This window comes from Styela clava, chromosome 10 (assembly GCF_964204865.1).
Source record: "Styela clava chromosome 10, kaStyClav1.hap1.2, whole genome shotgun sequence".
In the NCBI taxonomy this organism is placed as follows: Eukaryota; Metazoa; Chordata; class Ascidiacea; order Stolidobranchia; family Styelidae; genus Styela; species Styela clava.
The window spans coordinates 4,570,985-4,592,015 of NC_135259.1; the positions used below are offsets into that span (position 1 = coordinate 4,570,985).

General features: G+C 33.8%; 3 protein-coding genes across 3 annotated transcripts; 1 reads left to right on the forward strand and 2 right to left on the reverse strand.

Moving 5' to 3' along the window:
- Nucleotides 1–688: 688 nt before the first annotated feature.
- On the reverse strand, nucleotides 689–5,787 carry LOC144428105 (uncharacterized). The gene is made up of 4 exons (XM_078116805.1): nucleotides 5,743–5,787; nucleotides 5,235–5,321; nucleotides 2,051–2,271; nucleotides 689–939 (listed from the first exon to the last, which is right to left on the reverse strand). Exons 1-4 carry the CDS (start codon nucleotides 5,766–5,768, stop codon nucleotides 782–784), a joined length of 492 nt encoding a protein of 163 aa, XP_077972931.1. The 5' UTR covers nucleotides 5,769–5,787; the 3' UTR covers nucleotides 689–781.
- Nucleotides 5,788–8,158: 2,371 nt separating this feature from the next.
- Nucleotides 8,159–12,008, reverse strand: LOC120337994 (peptidyl-prolyl cis-trans isomerase-like). The gene is made up of 6 exons (XM_039405908.2): nucleotides 11,804–12,008; nucleotides 10,920–11,033; nucleotides 10,057–10,288; nucleotides 9,029–9,145; nucleotides 8,745–8,880; nucleotides 8,159–8,442 (listed from the first exon to the last, which is right to left on the reverse strand). The coding sequence occupies exons 1-6, from the start codon at nucleotides 11,942–11,944 to the stop codon at nucleotides 8,358–8,360; spliced, it is 825 nt and encodes a 274-aa protein (XP_039261842.2). The 5' UTR covers nucleotides 11,945–12,008; the 3' UTR covers nucleotides 8,159–8,357.
- Nucleotides 12,009–17,268: 5,260 nt separating this feature from the next.
- LOC120337596 (tRNA-uridine aminocarboxypropyltransferase 1-like) lies at nucleotides 17,269–19,489 on the forward strand. The gene has a single exon (XM_039405434.2). The coding sequence runs from the start codon at nucleotides 17,978–17,980 to the stop codon at nucleotides 18,902–18,904; it is 927 nt and encodes a 308-aa protein (XP_039261368.1). The 5' UTR covers nucleotides 17,269–17,977; the 3' UTR covers nucleotides 18,905–19,489.
- The last annotated feature ends 1,542 nt before the right edge of the window (nucleotides 19,490–21,031 follow it).

A 21,031-nucleotide genomic window follows, 5' to 3' on the forward strand; every position in this document is an offset into this window, starting at 1 on the left:
CCAGGACTGTGAAGTCGAAATCTGTCATGATTTCACTAAATCGGACTTAATGGAATTTGGAACTGCAGTCTTTCAATGGTGATATAATAAGTCATAACCAAAAATCAAAAAGCTCTGAATTTATTAAGATTTCTTAACAGACTATTAACAGAAGGCCCGTAGTCGGGTGTCGCTTTCCCCAGACTCTAAGACCCTTCTTTAAACACTCTAATGCGATCAAGGGTAATCTAAAATCTACATTATCGAGAAATTGTCAAAATAATACTAAAAGTTCACTTGTTAAGCAGGAAGGGGTTGATTAAGTTTGTTAACGCATTATGCACCATATTAAAATAGAAAATGATCCAATATCATGATGTTGCGACAAATTGCTAGTTTCGAAAGTTCATCCGGTTTTTTAAATTCTAATCGCAAAACAACAAACAACACAAAATATGCATAAAATCTTATTATTTTGAGATGAAAAAATTTACTCTAAAGCCAATACTACGAACCAATAAGGCGAACATATATACATCATAATTTTATCGTAAAACATTGATATATAGAAAAAAAACTTCAACTTTCGATTTCTGTACGTGTAGCTGACTAAAAATTTTTTGTACATTTTGATCTACTGGTAATTAGAAACTGTCTGGAATATATTGTATATATATATATATATATATATATATATATATACCCGTTTATTTAGCATACGTTTCCATGCACTAATAAACGGAAAACTAGTATTTATCAAATTTAATCCCCATTTTGAGCTATATTGAAGTATTATTGTCCTCTACCAGCATTTGTCTCGACAAAGTGGGCAAGAAAGTCGAATTCTTTTTCCTTTTCTCCGTCTTTTTGTTGCTCTTTTCATCACGTGATGTTGATTTTCCTCGATTTCAGTAATTTGATTAGTTAAAGGATCGAACCAAAATTCTTTATTGGATGCATCTGTGATATATTAATCAAAATAGATGGTATTAGGTTAGAGCTGCCGCGAAACCATGGCGGGATTTCCAAACCATGGCCGCTATGAACAAACCCACGGCGACTGACTTTTTAGCTGCCACGAACCAATAGCGAGCTGCCGTCGTTACAGCAGCAAATCGAATACCACCAATTTTGCTGCCGTAACCACGGCATGTCGGCTGTAATAGCAGAGCTGCCTCATATGGTGATAAATATTGGGTAAGTTGGAACGCTTTTTTTATGAATACAGTTTTGATGTATTTGGGGTTAGGTTTAGGTTTAAGTAGATATAATTCCGCATGATAAACTAAAATATTGTACATACTTGCGATTGCTCAACCGCCACATGGTGCGCAGTTTTGACTTTGATGGCGTCGTGACACATGACTTCAAAGTGAAAAAAGAATTACAAAGAGCCCAAAGAAGTTTTTGAAATAAATAAAAGTAATAGCAACAAGCGACAACAACAATCTTTGAATAATTTCCAAAGAATGGGCCAGTTGTTAAAAAAAAGACGATTTTTTCTCAATAACAACAACAAAATGATCCATAGTTTCATTTCGTGTCTAAAAACGAAAAGAAGGAATTAGATTCGATGGTATTTTTATGAAACCTGAAAAAGACGGCTAAGACGTTACAGTAAAAGCAAATGTACAGAGCATGATTTCCATGCGGTTTTGTGAAATAGCGGACAGACAGACAGATAGTAGACAAAAATATTACAGTTCATCATACGGCAAAGCGATACTCCAGTGAAACACATTTTAACCCGAAACACTCGCAGATTTCATTAGGAATCAAAAGAATGCAGACGAATCCACGGGCAACTTTAAAAAAAATTACAATTATTGCGTCATAATCAAAAATCTAGTCTAAAAAAAACAACGAGATAATACGCGAATACACAATAGGTTAGGTTTACGTGATGTGCCTTCGTCTAGTGTAGAAATTAATTTCGAATTTAACATTTATATATATGCAGAATAAACGAAGGTTAATTAAACTCTATGATATGCTGCATGATACTACACGGCAGTTTAACTTAAATAGCCACGATCTATTTTTCCGTAAATATAACAAAGATAGGCCTCACCATACATCTGCGAATCAATGCTTCTTTTCGCCAATATGGTGGAGTGGCATACTTTCGTTAAACGGAGGCAACCCCATGTCATTCTGCGAGAACATCTTTCCACAGCAAGGCGGGTTGCACTTCCTTCACGTTTACTCCAAGCTATCATCCTCATTTGAACGTATTGCTTCATTAATCGTTCACTTATTGCTCTCCTCGTGTGTTTTCGTACATATTCCAGTCTGTAAACATGACATTAAGAATTACATGGTGAACATATTTAGATGAATTCATTGAATTTTTTGGATTGTGTGCTCTTTGACATCAGAGTTATAGCGATGAAGTAGGAGTTGGTACAAAACCAATCATTATACAATAATATTCGAGAATAAACAAACATAATGACACAATTCTACTGGGTGGGGGAAGTCGCGGGGAACCAAATCTGGTTATCGAGCTGCGACAGCGACACCGTGCTGACAATTCTCCCACTTTTTTAGTCCCAGCAAGCTCTTTTCGAGTGGACACTTTATGTTATTTTAATTGAACGTTTTGGTAATGTTTTACTAAAGTACTACTTAATGTGAAACTTGCTATTAACATTACAATCAATTTTTATGTCAAATAATGTAAGCATTGTTTCACATCGTTCACTACGCAAAAATGAACAGTTTAATATGGTTTGACTTCTCATGCACGCCACCTAAAGGATGTCTTATTTTTCGTTCGGTTTTGACATACAGTATAGGTTCAATCTTATTGGACACGTAGTGGACATAACGATCGTATCAAAATTTTGTTGTTATTGTTATTATTATTTGTTACATTATTTTTAAAAAATCGCTTTTTACTTCGAATACTGGACCAATTGCTTCGAAATTTTTAGTGGTTGAAGATAAAAATTGTCCCCAGAAGGCTATTACTTTTATTCATTTTAAATATTTCTGTTAGCTCTGTGAGATTTGTTTTTGTTTGCTATGACGTCATTAAACGTTCTGCGGACTTCGGACGTCATTTTGTGTCCTACTGTACTGCTGCACTTGGTGTGAATATATTTGTATGACTGTGATCTGACGGTACGGTAAACCGTACTGTACTGCGAACAGACGTGTCCATATATTTGGGCGTAGCTCTCTTGTTTTATATTTATATGATACCACATTTGCTTTTATAGTAAACCCAATTTTGAAAAATTCTACTGACTATCATGCTGGTGATTAAAATTGAAACTGTTGCTGAAATTTGTGGTTAGTATTGTCGAAATAACCGAGCACGGCTTAAAATCTATACTTTTTAGTGACATTTAAAAGTACACTGTTGCACCCACGATATAATTTGAATTAGTGCTGAAATTCAACATTCGAATGAGGTAAAACGTTTGAACTCGTTGTTACATCCGCCAATTATTCAAAATATGTATTTATGTGGGATTTAGCCTCTATTATACTTCATCATAATAAATAATTATCGTAAAATGATCTAAGATTGCACCTTAGACTTTTCCCGTAGGCTAATGTCAGATTCTACCACGTGATAAGAAATTTTGTGTTTTTGCTGTGCATCTGTGTGACGTAGCGTAACTATAGATGCTTTTATAAAGAAGTGAGTTTTATACCGCTCATGGTATGTTAGAGTTACACAACGACTGGTCCAAGTACGACTAAAATAAATGGCGGAATATAGGGTGCAAGGCTGGGACTCTGGGACTCCGGTGTGTGCCGAGAATACGCTTCCGCAAAAGTCTGCTGTCAAGTCTATGATAAAACTAGTAAAGTTCTTGATCGATGCGTATATTTATTTATCATAAACGACGTAAATGACGTTAAAATTAGAGATACGGAACGACGGAATAAAAACAGTGAAAAAACCAACTTAAATTATATATATGAAAGTTTGATGAGTCACGCAAAATCTGGCATGTAGTATTTGGACAAATAGCATTCCAGCAACGATTACTATGCGAGTTGTAGTCTATTAACGCATTTAAGGAATTGTTTATGTAATTCTTCAATTTAGTGCTAATGTTGGTATTTGCAGATAGTTTGTAGAGGTTATGTATTTTTAGTGTGTCAGCCTTCCTTCCCGCTGTATGGGTGGTGTATTATTACCAATCCATATCTAGTTCGCATTTTTCACGACCTATTTTCTTCCCAAAAGTGCTGCTTATCTTAATGGCATCAGAAACTACCGCGTAAAAACGAGCTTGTCTTGTTACATGAACTTAAAATTGCTGTAACTAGGATCGGATAGTATCTTGATAACAATTCTCAGTAGGAAATAGTTGTTTGGCAAAATTGTTTGTAATGCTGCTTTATACGGACCACTCACGTCTACGTTTAGCAGAAGGATCATAAAAAATATCAGGGAGAAAAGGCCGAAATGTCATTCTAGCTTTTTTAACACGACAATACGAGTTCTACAACATTCAGCGATACTATTCGAGAATCAAAAATTCCCGTTTGCACAAAATTATTCATGAATAGTTTGGGAGCATAGTCGTGTTAGAAATGATCTTCAAAATACTGCTTTTTTTCTTAATCCCACAAACGGGAACGCAGTATAGGATAATGATATTTTTTGACACTTATACCTATCATATATGCCCATATGCTTATAATTAAAATACTATCCAATACAAAGTCCATAAAACTAAAAGTTACCATAAATATTTTTGTCTGACATTAAAACATAATCTCGAAACATCACGGACGTGTAAAATATTAATACGTTATATTTACGGATGGAATTGACGGAAAGATAAGTTAAAAAATGCAAATTTTCGAGTGTTTATTCCATAACCAAATAGGTTATCTTAAATTGATAGCCTGCTGTCAGAACTCTAAATCTAGACCACCGTTTCTCAACAAGTGGGCCCACTGCTTGGCCACAGACCATTTTTAGATGGGCCATAAAAATATTAAAAATTGCTTGAGCCATTGATAAATTGGTATAACTTGAAGTAGCAATGAATTATGTTGATTTTGGAACTGAGTGATAATTTTCATTTTTACTAAAAAAGTGTCTATTTTTGCAAAAATAGTTTTTACGTTTTTTTTGTAGTTTTTCCCTTGCATGAGAAAGTTGATGGTTCACAGAATTTATTTGCAACTAAAGTGGGCTAAAAATAGTTGAGAACCACTGATCTTGACTACAGAGCTTCTGTGATTGCAATTTGTCGGGATTACACTCTCAAAATAATCAATACCTTTTTTTTGTCATTTGCGAGTTCTTTTTTGCTGATATGCCTGGTATAGAAATTGCAGTCAAAAATAAAATTGCTCCCAAAATGAATCTGTAATATGAGTTAAAACTATAAATAAATATTTGAAAACAAAATTGAAGGCTGTAGATTGTACAAATATTTTCATTTCAGAATAAACTAGTACACAAACTAGAGACACAAATATCATAACTCCGTTGGATAGCAACGTCTGGAAAGCATCTTACCACGAATTAAAATGACCATCAATGTAATATTGAAATTAAAAAATACGATTATCTCAGTCTCAAAGTTTCCTTTTGTATCAATGCTTGATTCGTCTCAACACTGCTTGATAATTTTTTTAAAAAATCCGCATTTCATGAAAAACTACATTGGCAAAAATAGTGCGAGATATTTGATTTTGCCATTCTTTAATTAAGCCCATTAAATTATTTTTAAAGTGAAAAATGTAAATGAAAGTAGATAAAAATATATTCTAAATTTTACAAACCTTATTGATAGTGCTTTGATCTTCATTTTGTCTTCTACGTTTATACTAAATAATTTAAGCATGCCATTGAAAAATAAAGACAATAAACGTCATCACTTCTAATTAACTTTACCTCAAAAAATCGCTATTAGATCGACTATCGCATCTAATATTCTAAATTTTTAATAAAATTGCGAGCAACAGTATTTTGTTTATAAACTAATGACTAGGGCTGGGCATTTTCGAATACCTTGTGATTTCAGAATCGAATCGAATAATATTTTTCGAATCGAATCGAATCTCGAATACTTGAAAATATATAATTGTAAGCGATTTTATTATAGTAATTGGTCCTCTCAACAAATGAATTACCGAAGAGATAGAATAAATCACCCAGATAGATTACTGAGCGCTCACACAGAATAACAAACACGTTTTATCAATAACTCACTACAGAAAATAGTCATATGTTAGAATTTCGTTGAAAAGATATGACTCCAATGAAAATAAAATTGGGGAATTCACCTCGACCATTAGCGGAAAGATAAAAACAAGATGGCGGCGATTCGAAATTTAGCTCTGAATCGATTCGAATAATTTACTATTCGATTCGATTCGAATATTCGATTCGAAATGCCCAGCCCTACTAATGACATTTGGTATTTCTTATACTGTTAAGCGTAATAAAGTTACAAATACCCAACTACACCAAACCAGCCAGGAAAAACAAGAATATATCAAAACGATTTATGGTTCATAATTTTTAAATCTATTAGTATGGCCTAGAATTACGATATATCTCATATATATGTTGAGTTAGGTACTCCTCTGAACGAATCAAGACAACAGCCACTCAGATACTAGAAGATGTACAAAAATAAAAATGACTTATGGAGTTAACGATATTAATTTAGTAATTGGAATAAAAAGGTTTGATGTCATTGTCTATATACTAAACGAATCCAATATCGAACGCGGAGACACTATGCTCGCAGTACTGTTATTGTGCTCTCTACTTGTCAACTGGATGCTTTTTCATATGAAAAATATTTTGATACTTCTAGTTGGGAAACGAAACACCATGTCCTATGAAATCGTGCTTTGTGCTATAAGGTATATTTAAGACTCTTGAAAGATTAAACCACGACTTAAGTTGCGACTTAAATTTCCCAGTGGAAAAATAATTCGAGAAGAAAATGTTTGATAGACTAAAGTGTCAAGATTTTAGGCAAATTACAACATTTAGTAATATATGAATCATATATAATTCACGCTTACATGACAGATCTCATCCAAACTACCTACTGGGATACCGTTGATAATGGTTGATCAGATGGAGGTTTGTGTTACCATCTTTATAATTTGAGATACTTTGTGTCGGTCAGTCAGATCATCGAAATAATATACTCTACTAGATGACTTGCAAAAACGAGAGGGCATGTTGCGATATTCCCTTCGAATTCTTGGTCTTCGAGTCAGAATTTCTTGAAACTCTATAAGGCATCAATGCCTCGAATGATACGTTTACACATTTTTGCATGAACCTTATTTTTTATTATTGAAAAAGGGGTCCAAGTACAGAAATAATTTTATATAAATAGATAATAAAAACTTGAACAAACCCGTTTAGATTTTTTAAAATAAACGATCCCCTTTAAAGTAGATTAAGGATGAATGACCAAATGATATCTATTTCAAAACAACATAAGCGCAGTTTGATTATTAGAATCCTTTTCGCGACACTAGTAATTAAAAACATCATGCAATAAACGCATGTTTTATTGAATTGAATTTTTTTCATTTATATTTAATTGGTACATGGTAAGAGGTTTAGGTTGTTAAGAGATTTGATATTTTATTTCATTTTAAAAACCGGACTTACTCACTTCCGAAATCTCAAGATCGAATGTTAGTCATGTTGTATCAATGTGTATACACTCAATACAACCTCACGAAAACCCTTTACAACAATTAATATTGTGATATATAATAAATTTTTGTCTTTTTTACAGCTTTTTGGGGCTTTTGTGAATTCAGGCACGGCTTACAAATACCAAATCACGTGTTCTTTGATTTTCTGCGGTGTCCTGGAACTCTTGAGAAAAAAATCCAATTAAATTTTGCGTGTCATTAGTGAAAATAGGAAAACATTTGTTGAATTCATGATATATATGTGGTATTGGTATTTTTTTCTTTCCACTCTAAACGCTTCAGGTTCAAATACAGTAAGAACTTAGTATATGTATATCGACTGAGGCTCAAATAACTACATTTGAAAGAGGCAATCAACTCAAATGCGGACCAATTAAAAGTTTAAATTTACAACTAAATCGTTCACACCATTCTAAAATTTATTTATACTGATCATATCTGCCATAAACCCAACTCTGTGTTTGATAACTCTTTCTACTTTTCTATATTTTCAAAGACGTTAACGCATATTTTTTTATTGTTATAATTTGATACACAAAAATTTCTAATACATCTAAAACCAAGTTTTACGTGGTTTAGAGAATTTAATTGCTTGCTTCATTGTGTTCAAACTAAAATAGTTTTGATTGTATTCAAACAAAATTGCTTCAAATGACAGTTTTTTTCATTCTTCTACACGGCTGCTCTAATACTTTTGAGTCAATTTACAACTCCGACTTAGCGGGACCGACTTTCATAAATTTGGTCCATGTATCTGATACCCATACTTGTCGATACGGTCGTCCGAATCTGTAAAATTCAAAAATTATCATCGAAAATAATTTCATTTCAGCGCTCAACCGATGAACTATTTTTATGTTGCTACTATATTTATGAAATTCTACAGAAATAAACGCTAGTTCCTAAAAAAGATCAGTTTCATTTATTTAGAGAACGATTTTTTTTGGATAATTCTCTGAAAGTCACCGACTTTATTCCACCAACATGCACAAAGAAATGCAATAATACAGGCAATCTTATTTGTAATGTTTAGGCTTTAAAAAACATTTTTGTTACAACACTGATTGACTTTGCTTTGAATGAAAGCATACCTGTTTACTCGAATATCGTTCATGGATTTGATCAATTTATGTCCGGAAGTAACTTGGCCAAAAACGACGTGCTTGCCATCTAACCATGAAGTGCGTATCACCGGAACAAAAAACTGAGAACCATTCGTGTTTGGTCCTAAATAATAAAATGATAAAAACTTCAAAAATAGGAAGATAAATAAAAACAGTAGCAATTAGTGTCCATATTTAATAAAATAGTTGTTATTTCCAAGGTAATAATGCTTCTTTCACAAAATTATCTTAGCATTATTTCAATAAAATACCTGAGTTAGCCATAGAGAGGCAGAAAGGAAAATGATTGATTGCGAAATTTTCATCGCGGAAGTATTTTCCATAGATACTCCATCCTCCACTACCGTCATTGTTCATGAAGTCACCACCTAAAAATAGACGTATATGTGATATATATGGTGACCGTACATTTGAACCCACGTACATTTGAACCCATGCGTATATCCACGGGTTCAATCGATATGCGGGTGCTAAAACCCATGAGTTAGGGTTAGTATGGGTTTAACTATCCGTGAAACAAAAAAAATTCCATAGGTGCAATAGCATACAGGTGCAATTGTCATGGGTTCAAATGTACGTGGGTTCAAATGTAATGGAACCGATATATATATTCATTGTTTATTGACTCGGTACAAAGATACAATTTGTCTGTAGATAAAAGAGTAGAGACAACCGTTCTCTATAAGCGGGACTTTATAAACAAAATTAAATAATTTAGATTTGTGCTTTTACGCCGGTGGATCTGTATGCACAAAATGCAAGGATGCTGTAGCAAGAGTAAAGATAACTATCCTAAGTGATTCAATTAGGTTCAAAGTCAGACGAAACGTTACAGAAATATATTTGTGTTAGTGCGCAGCAAGACTATTGAATCACTTATGACTTTTGGAATGTAAAAAACATGGGCGGATGTATTAACCACTTCTGATCATTATCGCTCAATAATATAAAAAAAACTGACATAGCCTCACAGCCACGTCAACATATCGTCGTGTTTCCTTAGCCCACCTAATTAGGGAAATATTCTATACTACCGAACAAAAAAGGAATAAATTAAAACAGGTCAATCAGCTTTCACGATAACTAATGGGACGAAATTATAAAATTACGGATGCCTATGTTCATTTTCAATAACACAACGAGGAAAAAAAACAGTTACTGTTTGCAATCCCGCTTTACTCTGAAGTTGCCCCAATTCGGTTTGCGTGGTCAGTATGAGATATTATGCTCAAAAAACGTAGATTCTGTCTGTGATATGTGTTACAGTCTACCGATGTACCTTGGACCGCGAAACCTTTAACGATACGATGAATTTTGCTTCCTTTGTATCCCTCTCCTTTAGGTCGAACTGGATTTGCAAGTGTGACAAAATTTCTGACGGTTTTAGGACATTGTCTTCCAAAAAGTCCAAAAGTAACGTTTCCCATCGATTCACTTCCGAAACTAATTTCCATGGTAACTTCAGCAGTCACAGTGCGATCAGCTCTTTCGATTGGAATGTCTTTGTCACCCTGAAACGTGTATTTTTCAACATGAAAATGCAATTGCAACAGTTAAAACAACCAAATGTGGAAAGTAACGACAGAATACTTAATAAACAAGGGCTTGAAACTTTTTAAATATCGAACCATTTCTTGCTTACCGGATAAAGTCCCTTAGAGCAGATTATTATACATGATGGAGTATAGGTATAGTTCAAATAATCATCTCTGTAGGAGCAGGAAAACGCGCGTTTTACAATGTTGTTGATTTGAGAAACGTTTACTGCTCAACGCCAGGGGTGTGCAACCTGCTGCTCTCGGGTCAAATGCGACCCACAAGGGAAAGTTGTGCGACACACGAAACAAGGTTTCGATTTAGTTTACCCTTTGCGTTGCAAGACTTATACCTGAGTCCAATTTATTATCTATGCCTATGACAGTGCAATGCCCTAACGGCCAGCTTGTGCAAAGCGAACAACGTAGTCGCAAGATCAATAACCAAAATGGCCTGCAACTATTTGAAAGTCTACTTAAAATTAAGGTGTGGCCTGCGGTTTTACCCAGTTATTTTTATCTGGCCCTCCTGTATTAAAGGTTACACACCCCTGCTTTATGCTATTAGAATCAGGTTGTACAGATACTCGAAAAAAGAATTATTCACAATCCGAATTGTCTTTGGAAGTTCTTCATCGTCTTCTTTGTCTCCTTTCTTTTCTTCGCCATCTTTCTTCTTTGCTCCATCTTCCTCTTTTTTCTCATCCTTTTCTTCTTCTATCTAGTAATGAATATGTGAAAATTACAAAGATTTTATCAACTAGTGTGTAAAGAAGAAACGAAGCATCAAGTATTCTCCTTTTTCTTTATTGCAGTTTTATTTGATTCTATAGTGCAAACAAATGAAACCAAAAGAATCTTTTAGTGTTGAAATACTGTGTTTATGAACTTAAAAGTACGCTTGATTTACATGCTGTTTTATGTCCGTCAATCAACCAACTTAATCCGCATGAGAGCAATTTTGTTAGGCCTTGCTGATCGATGCCTAGAAATAATTGTTTGTCTGGTGCCCCTTATAGGAAAAGAAGAGAAAACCTCATAATATTCATTTTCGTTGTTACTATTGCAAAGAGGGTACTCCCGTTGTGTGGTGTGTGTACCAGGTTAGGGTTAGGCCAGAATTTTTTCCCGATTTTTCTTATTTTAGTTCTATTACGAGTTCGGGGACTGTCTGTGTCAGCCAAGTGCACCCCCTGCCCAATGGCTTCCGTCCCTTTACACAACTTGATGCAAAGTACGCGAACAAAATTAGAGTGCCGTAAATAGTACCAAAGATTTAAATATCAATATCGTTCCACTCTTATATATGATAGTTTATTAGAGTTCTATTTTTCGGTGCGTTGTTTAAATTGCTTTATCTCTACAAATTTTTATGTCTTAACTGAATTTTACAACTAAATTTGTGTGTGTTTATGTGTATCAGTACATGTCGAGCAATCCATTATAGAAAAATCAACTTAGGTTCGAAGGTTTACATTGAAAATTACTCACCTGCACATCAATTTCGTTATCTTCCTCATCTTTTGGAACTACCTTTTCGTCATCACTTTTCTCAGCGGCTGTACAAATGCTAATTGTTTGAAAAATAAAAATCCCAGCCAGTATCAAAATCCACGTACCTCGGTTCATCATTGAATATTTTTATTCTTAAAACATTAATTTCAAAACTTAAATCAAAGAGCGTAATCGTTATAAACATTTTCATTCGTGTCGATAAAATAAATCATTTTGAGGATTTGAACCGGTACCACTTGCTACGCTGTCTCAATCTCAACATTTTGTCAAATTTGATTTACATATAAATTTTTTTTATCAATACTTAGTTTTCTTTGGTCCGTATTAGACTGATATACTGAAACATTTTACTATAAGCTGTTCGAAAGTTAAACCCTGTTCGATTTTTAAAACAAACACTTGACAAAATGCTTTGCTTGTCTGACATTGCAATTGTGAACTATCGCTTTCGTTCGAGTCCGGTGAAGTTAGGGCTTTGTGTTAATATTTTTTGTGCACGAATATTATGATATGATACATTCACTCTTCTCTGCTCCGTCCGTGGTGCACAACGATTGGTTGTAGGGTCATCAAAAACATCGCAACGTTCTGATTACGTGTCGCGCGTCAAGAGGGATACTTTTAAATAGTCATACAAACCGTAATCGATTGGTACGAATGCTTAATTGAAATTTTTTATGCGTTGATACAGAACTAGTTTCATAAATTATAATTAAAATATTGTACAACCTGCCATATTGCCTGTTTGTGTTGTTTGTAACATCCGCACATAAGGGATACATCGTGGGTCAACTGTGAGGAGGGATTTTTGCGCTTACGCATTGATATTACGGAATATTTATTTTTTAAATGTCATATATTCTGGACATCAATTTCTGCTTTTCTTTCCTGACCATAAAAAGGTTTGATGGGACAAGACCAAGAATCCAATTGAATTGGCCGAAAAAAGAAATTAAATTCGCATTTTATAAAATGGAGTTTGATTGTGTAGTTGTGTAGTAGATATTTGTATGGTATATTGTTGAATATGTAGGCACTGTTTTCAGCTTTTTTGTCAAGTTGATATACACCCGGACGCGTTATTTGTTAATCACATATTACATTTGGCACTCATTGAATCCGTTGATCATTCCGCCCAATAAGGACTCTTCAGAACTGATATTGTTTGAAATAGATGTTCACAACCGGCACTTCAGATAATGATGAAACCATTTTGATAATTAGTTTTATCATCTAGATTCTAGATGATGCTTGGGATAATCACTTAGTTTTAAAAATTTATATGTTCAATTTTAGGTAACATGTCGCCAATATTTTGTTGTCAGATATGAGGACGTTTTTTCTATCCAGATTAAAAAATACTCAAATCGACATTTTCGTTTCATTGAATACATTTTTATCGCCCCTATATATTTATTTATAACAATTTATTCTTTTAATATGAAGTGAAAATCCAATATAAAAAAAAATGATCGATCATACAAATATTTCAAACTACCGGAAGGTCGAAGAGCGTGGAATGAAAATTTTGGTGGGACATTGAAATAAGAACAATTCAAAACATTACGTCACAATATAAAAAATGGGAGTCAATGACAATACCGGAGGCAGGAAAGACCTCGTGCTCATGCCACACTCCTGTGTATGTCAATCAATATATAATTAAATTATTATATTAACCAAATAGGCCGCGAGTCGAGGCCCTGAAAAACGCCTAGAAAGTGAGTTTCGTAGCGCACATCAGAAACTACCTAAAAATGATTTTAAAATGTTCCTTAAAAATTTAGTAACAAATATTGCCTTGTTCCCAATTCCGAAAGTTGCACGTTTTACGGAAAAGACGCTTTTACTACAAGAATATGTGCTACGATCTGTCCTATATTCTCTACATTTCCGGCAATGAACAATGACTTTTGCATGACGTAACAATTGAATCGAATCAGCTGTTAGCGAGCGGATGAATCTTAGTTATTACTGCTCGATCTTGCGTTGGGCAGCCTCATAGCCCTGTTTAGTTATTATTAGTTAAGTTATGCTAAGACGTTGTTAAAAAGTAAAGTAACTTATTAAACACTTGCAGATCCTTTTCCTCTTGCAGATATCGCGTTGAAGTAAATTGACCTTGAAGGCATTCGACTGGTGTTGTTTACAATTTCTTGAAAGTCAATGACGTGTGTCTTCCCAGCATTATAATGATATCGGGCCGTGAAAACATACTTCCTTCGTAAGGCATACACATTTTTAGGTACTCCTGAAGTATGCGCACCAAGGTGTCGCACAACCTGAACCCTAACCTGGTACACAACCTGAGGTTGTGCGCCATCTTCGTGCGCACTCTCAGGAGGTCCCATTTTTATTATCATTACGTGTCACAAAAAACATTTATTTGAGATCATATAAATTGAACAGCTCTTTTATAGCCGTGCTCCACTCCTCTTTCTCATAAAAAAATAGTTGGTGGTATTTTACACATAATTTTGTTTCAGTTTGGTTATTCGTATATTTTATACAGATAAAATCTGCAATATGTTTACCTTGAAGCAGCAATCGAAACGATCTTCCAAGATCAAAAAATAAATTGACATCTTTTGTTCTCTTCATTTGTATATAATTCTGGCATATATAAAAAAGACGGTAACAAAACGTTAGAGAATCATGACAATGTTTCTCATTACAATTGCGGGGTAATCGTCGTACGAGATTTCGTGTTCCTTCAGTTGATATAGTATGCTAAAAAAAATTCAAGTATTATAAAATAAAATTTATCCAAATAAATATCTACTCCCACGACGTGGTAATTGTTCCACCGGGCACATATCATGAAATAGAACACAAGTACATTTGCATTTACCTTTTTGACGTTACAATACTACCTATGGGACAGAAAAATATTTTAATAGCAAAATAGTGTTGTTGAAAATTTTTATCGCAGCACAATATATATAAATTTGGCGCGGCGGTGTGGCTCAACGGGCTAAGCGTTAGGAATACGCTCGCCACCGCACCCCTAATTACTCTGCGTGGGTTCGCAGGTTCGAATCCCATGCAGGGATGGTTATGTGCGAGAGGATTGCTGGACTCCTCGCCGTCGTTGGGTGGTTCACGTAACCGCTGGTCGGTTACGGCTTCCTCCACCACCAAGTCCATGCTTCCGAAAACAAACAATACAGTAAAAAACTAATCCCATACCCGACTTGGAATGGTACCCGGACGAGAGGCCGTGGTTCGCCATATGGATAAGCCGTCTTATCGGTTTTCCTCTCCCCCGGGATAAATATGTAAATCCTATCCTATCCTACATTTGAAGTGGTGTTAAAGGTCATAGGAGCATTCGAACAATTTCACCCGCGACTGTGCTTCAACTGTAAATAAATCTATATCTATCATTGGATTTTAATAAAGCATTTGATACTATTGACCAGGATTTCCTGTATAGAACACTTGAACAATTTGGAATGAAGAATAAATTAATTAGTATACTTAAATCTATATATAGCACATCAGAAACAAGAATTTTATTAAATGGATACCTGAGTGAAGCAATTCAACTTGAACGAGGCATTAGACAAGGAGACCCACTGAGCATGTACATGTTTATAATAGCTATAGAACCCATGGTAATATATATCAATTCACATAAAGAAATTCAGGGAATACAAATACCAAGAAATGAGGAAATCAAAAATGTTGGATATGCAGATGACATCACTTTGACGCTAAGGAACAAGACTTCACTATATAAAGCCCTGGAAATAATAAAGAGATTCGAAATAGCTACAGGGATGAAACTCAACTTAAAGAAAACAAAAATACTACGTATTGGGATATGGAGAAATGCTAATTTTCATCAAAATGTAAGAGTAGTAGATGAATTGCAAGTATTGAATGTTATTTTTGCCAATAAAGATACTAGTGAACATAACTGGGACATATGTGCTAGGAAAGTAAAGTTAATGACAGAAGAATTATCTAACACTGTACCTCTGACGTTGGAAGGTAAATGCTTAATAGTAAAAATGAAATTACTACCTTTGTGCTTATATCTAGCTAGAGTGTTTCCAATGCCCACAAAGATTGGAAAGAGAATCAATGAAATGATTGAAAAATTTATTTTTGGTGGACCATCAAGAATAAAAATCGAGACGTTATCTAAAGCAAAGAATACAGGGGGTTATGACATAATAAACATACCCATTTTCGTTAACTGTCTGTATGCAATGTGCGCAGTTCAATACTGTAATTGGAGACAAAATAATAGTAATAATATAAGCTATACAACTGTTTTTAATTTAATTGAATTCAATATAGGTCAACATCTAAGTGTTCGTTATAATTTACCTGTAAATAATAGTGTATATCATTCTATTCAACCTAATAGGCATTATAAATGTATTCTAGAGTTCATAAGAGTGCATAATATCACTATAAATGATGTAAGGCAGGGGAATCATAGAACTTTATATGATAAAATTGTTGCTACTTTGAAAAGTGAAAGAATTGTATTTCTGAACAATGGGGATATTCGAACAGCATGTTTGAATATTCATAATAAAATTCTCGCTAATTATGTAAAAACTTTTAACTACAAATTATTGTGGAATATTTTACCGCTTAAAACAATGTCAAGAATTAAATATATTGCTGGGGATGACCTATGTGTATTTTGTGACAAAGAAGCTGAATTTATAACACATTTATTCTGGAATTGCTCGTTTGTGAAACAATTGTATGATTATGTTTTTTCTATTATCATGAAAATAACTAACAGTGGCAACTTAATAAATTATGAAACGTGTATATTATTAGATTTAAGACACAACAATTATGTACATTTGACCAATATAGAAAAAAATGCTATTATTTTATTGATATGTACTGCAAGATATAAAATTTGGCTGCAAAGAAATGCAGTGATTTTTGAAAATGTAATGCCAAGAGTGAATAATGTAGTCAATAATATAAGAAATTCAATAAAGTGTAGGAGAAATATAGAACGACTGAGAAATTTACCTAATTATTGTGAAGAACTTGATTTATTATGCAAATATATATAAATATGACTAGAAGTATATATCGTAATGAAGTTGAACTAATTCTTGAAATTTTCTTTTTCATGCGTTAATTAAAATAATGGTAAATGGCATCATGGAACATATAATTGATGATGACAACAAATGGGATTTACAACGGATATGCTACAATATGGATACAAATGATCAATATTTGTTATGGAATTTATACTGTCTCATCTGTATGTAATGATTTATATTATTAATTTATCAAAAGAAAAAAAAAAAATAAATACTGGAAAACCCTCAACCACGTGAGCTCTACGGGAGATTTATTCTACGCCATGCGAGTAACATCACAATGCTGTAATCGCACCCGTATTGAATATTGCAAGTAGTGTATATTTACGGTCTGGCACGTATGATCCTGGTAATTTGAAAACGTTTCAGTTTAGTCTACGTCTACCTTGCCGTCAAAATAGTTCACTTCTGACCCTTTACTGCGTACAGTATGTCACATTGACTTTTCGGTACCGGTAATCGTGTAAAATTGAACCTGTAGACATAGACTGCCTTGCAGTACGAAATTAAAATGCATTAAACCTCAAATACGTAAGAGAGAGGAAGTTAATTTTTTAAGCTGAAACCGTACCGTAGGTACGGTATACGCTTATTTAAATGAAGGCACAAACTGTGGTACCATCTACCATGGGCTCTTCAGCGGGGAAGGGTCTTCAGAATCAGCTGCAATAAAGTGTAGAGAAATTAGGAAGTATTGTAAAATTTATTGTTAATTAAAAATTATACTATAAACTACTACCGGTACTTCTGTACTTATTGACTTAGGCTATATGCGGTACTCTGATACTATAGTATATTCAAAATTTACCTTGCTGTAGCCTGTAGCGTGTTACATCAAATGCTGTAGATGTCTATTTTTTAGTGTACTGGTATTTGATTAGAGGTATGGTAAGTTACCATACCAGTTTATTGTTTTTGCCCAATATCTGTATAGTCTTTACATATAAAATGTTACTGATAGTGTATGTATATTGGTCTCTTTTTTTTAAAAGGAAGAGTCTCCTGTCGGATAATGTTAGCAACTAAAGTTTGAGAGTACTGGAGTACGTGCAGAGATTTTATGAAACTAGTCTTATTATCTAACTCATTTTTAGTAGAAATTCAGAAATTAGACTGTACTACATATAGATTTAAAATGTCATCCACATCTACGGAAAATACATTTTCATTGTACAAGATTTCATCTCATGAGCCATTGGACGGATTAAAGCGGTCCAAGTGCAAAAAATGTGGAAAATCCAGGATGTTTTTCTGTTACATATGTCATTCATATGTGGACACTATTGATACTTCCAAATTGCCAACTGTAAAACTTCCTTGGAAAGTTGATATTATAAAACATGCAAAAGAAGTAGATGGTAAAAGTACAGCAATTCATGCAGCATTATTAGCACCAGATGATGTTAAAATATACACATATCCAACAATACCTGATTACTCCAAAATTTCCAAAGTTTTATTAGTATTTCCTGGAAAAAATGCATGTACTTTGGAGGAGATATTCAGAAAATCCAACAAGCGTCATGGCTGTGAGGGAGATGTAAAAGATACATGTGCATCAAAAAAGGCCAAAACTGAGACACCTGAAGTAGCGATTTCCATCAAAGATGAAACTGTTTCAAAAGAGAACGGTGAACACAAGGCTGATTCGAAATCAAATATTGAGACATCTCAACTACAAAGCTTTACCAAGATTGTTTTCATAGACTGCACATGGAGCCAGGCATATAGTATTTTTCGAGATGAAAGAGTTTCGCATCTCAAAACAGTAAAACTTGGAGATCTTCAAACAGTTTATTGGCGACATAATCAGGATATGCCATTTACCTATCTAGCTACCATAGAAGCGATTTTTTCATTTTTCAAAATTACCCACGAGTTGCTGAATGGCAGCTATGAAGGACAATATGATAATTTACTGTACTTTTTCAGCTATTTTTACAAAATGGTACGCAAGAGTAATAGTAAGAAAATCAGTATGATTTAGATAATTTGTTTAGTCATTACACAATACAATGTTTGAATTATTCTGTTCTGTGACTATTTAGACCTAGTATAGGAATGCTCAAATATTTAATATTTTAGATTTTCTAAACAAAAATTTGTTGTATTGTCTTTTGGTACTAGTCTTGACTTTAACCTGCATTGGCCATAAAACAGTTTTGCATGTAAAATATGTAAAATCAAGAAAACCATTGTTCAGTTTGATTCATATTTGGTAGAATAAATTTTTTTTGTCTAAATAACGGTATCAATAGCCCAATAATAGCCTACTTTATGAAAAAAAAGAATTGGCGTTCTAGAAGTGTGTGTGCCAATATGGAGGTTACTAATTTTGTTTGCCTACTTTACATCAAGTTGTGTAAAGGGACTGAAACCTATGGGCAGGTATATTCACTTTGCTAAGACAGACACTCCCCGAACTCGTAAAAGAAAATGGGAATAAAATTATGGCCTGACCTGCTACACACACTACGGGAGTACCAAACATTCTCCACAGACCAATCGCAGTTAAATAAAAAATTCCCCAAACACACAAAGAAGATACTAACTGTGTATATAAAATTTTAGATATATTTGCCGTGTGGTGACCAACAAATAGATATGTTGCTGCCCACTAGAAAATTACTAGGACACAGATTCCTTCAGTTAGAGATACTGAATTGCTGCAAGAATCGATCAGTTTCTACAAGTATTCGCAGGCACTCCATAACTAGCAAAGATGATTCTTCAATGCCTATAACTGACCATGGAGATTTCAAAACAATATACAAACTGAATCATATGCGATATATTGCTGTATTTTCACGAATGAAAGTCAAGCAAACTGCACTTATGTTAGCCGGGTGTGGTGCCATGTGGTACTCAGTCTTAAATGGCTCCCAGCAAAGCTTTTTAGTGACTACTTCTGTGACTATAGGAGCTGGACTGGCAGTGATTGTATTGTTTTTAATTTCTCATTTTTCTAGAAGACTGATTGGCATTGCATGGCTGGATAAGTCGAACACTAAACTTAAGATAGCATATCTTGATTTCTGGGGAAAAAGGATTGATAAAATTATTCCAATTGAACATGTTACCCAACTGGGAGATATTAAGCAAAACAGCAGAAATTTATTATTAAAAATGAGAGTTCGAAATGAACCAGAATATTATTTTTACAGCTTGCGTGGATGCATTGTTCATGACAAAAAATTGTTTTCGTCTGTGTTTGGTGCAAGAGCATATAAAATTTATGAAGAGTATTTAAAAACAAAAAAGCAAACATGAAACAATTTTGTGTTCTTATTTGCTGGACGAGAGTTCACTTTGATTTTGTATTCATGGCATTAAATTTTGTATCGAATTTGTGTATTATTCCATATTGTAGGAAAAGAACATTACTATCGTGATCCAATCATCACTGCAGCAGTACATCTTTCACTTCGTTTTTCCTGCTTTCTTTGGGCGTATTTTTTCACTTCTATCGGTTGAAATCATGCTTCTCAATGCTAATTCCTCTACTTGAAGTCTTCTTAATTGATCTTGCAATTTTTGTTTAACATCTTGAAGCTTCTCTTCCTCTGTCTTTAGTTTTTCTTTCTCTTTTAAATAATTCACAGGCATATCTTATATGATATGTTCAAGTTATTATCAAGCCTAAATTATGTATAAAAAAAATGTTAGATAAACACCATGATGATCCTATTTAAAACCTAAATATTTACTTCGCAGCAATGTTTTTGAGAAAAAAAAGGGAATGTGTCTTACAGTGCACAGCTGGCAAATCTAATCTATGACTGCAGCACCCCCTAGCAATTTTTTACAGTTGGCAGTGTTTTATAATCAAAATAATTTTTTACAATATGTCATACTTTTGTGCAATGTCCTTAAAGAATATGACTAAATTTGTACATTTAAATATAATTAATTTCTTTCTCATTCATCCTGGGTAAAGTAAAACAATGTCTTTTCCTCCAAATTATTCTCCACAAAATTCAGACCTGTTTCTTAAGCAAAGTGCAGGAAGCAAGGATGAGCCATTCTTTCATCTGGCATATCCAGCAAATTCAAAGCTATTTTTATAATAGTCTTTAGGATAGAACATTTCCTGGTTTTTATTAGTAAGAGCCTA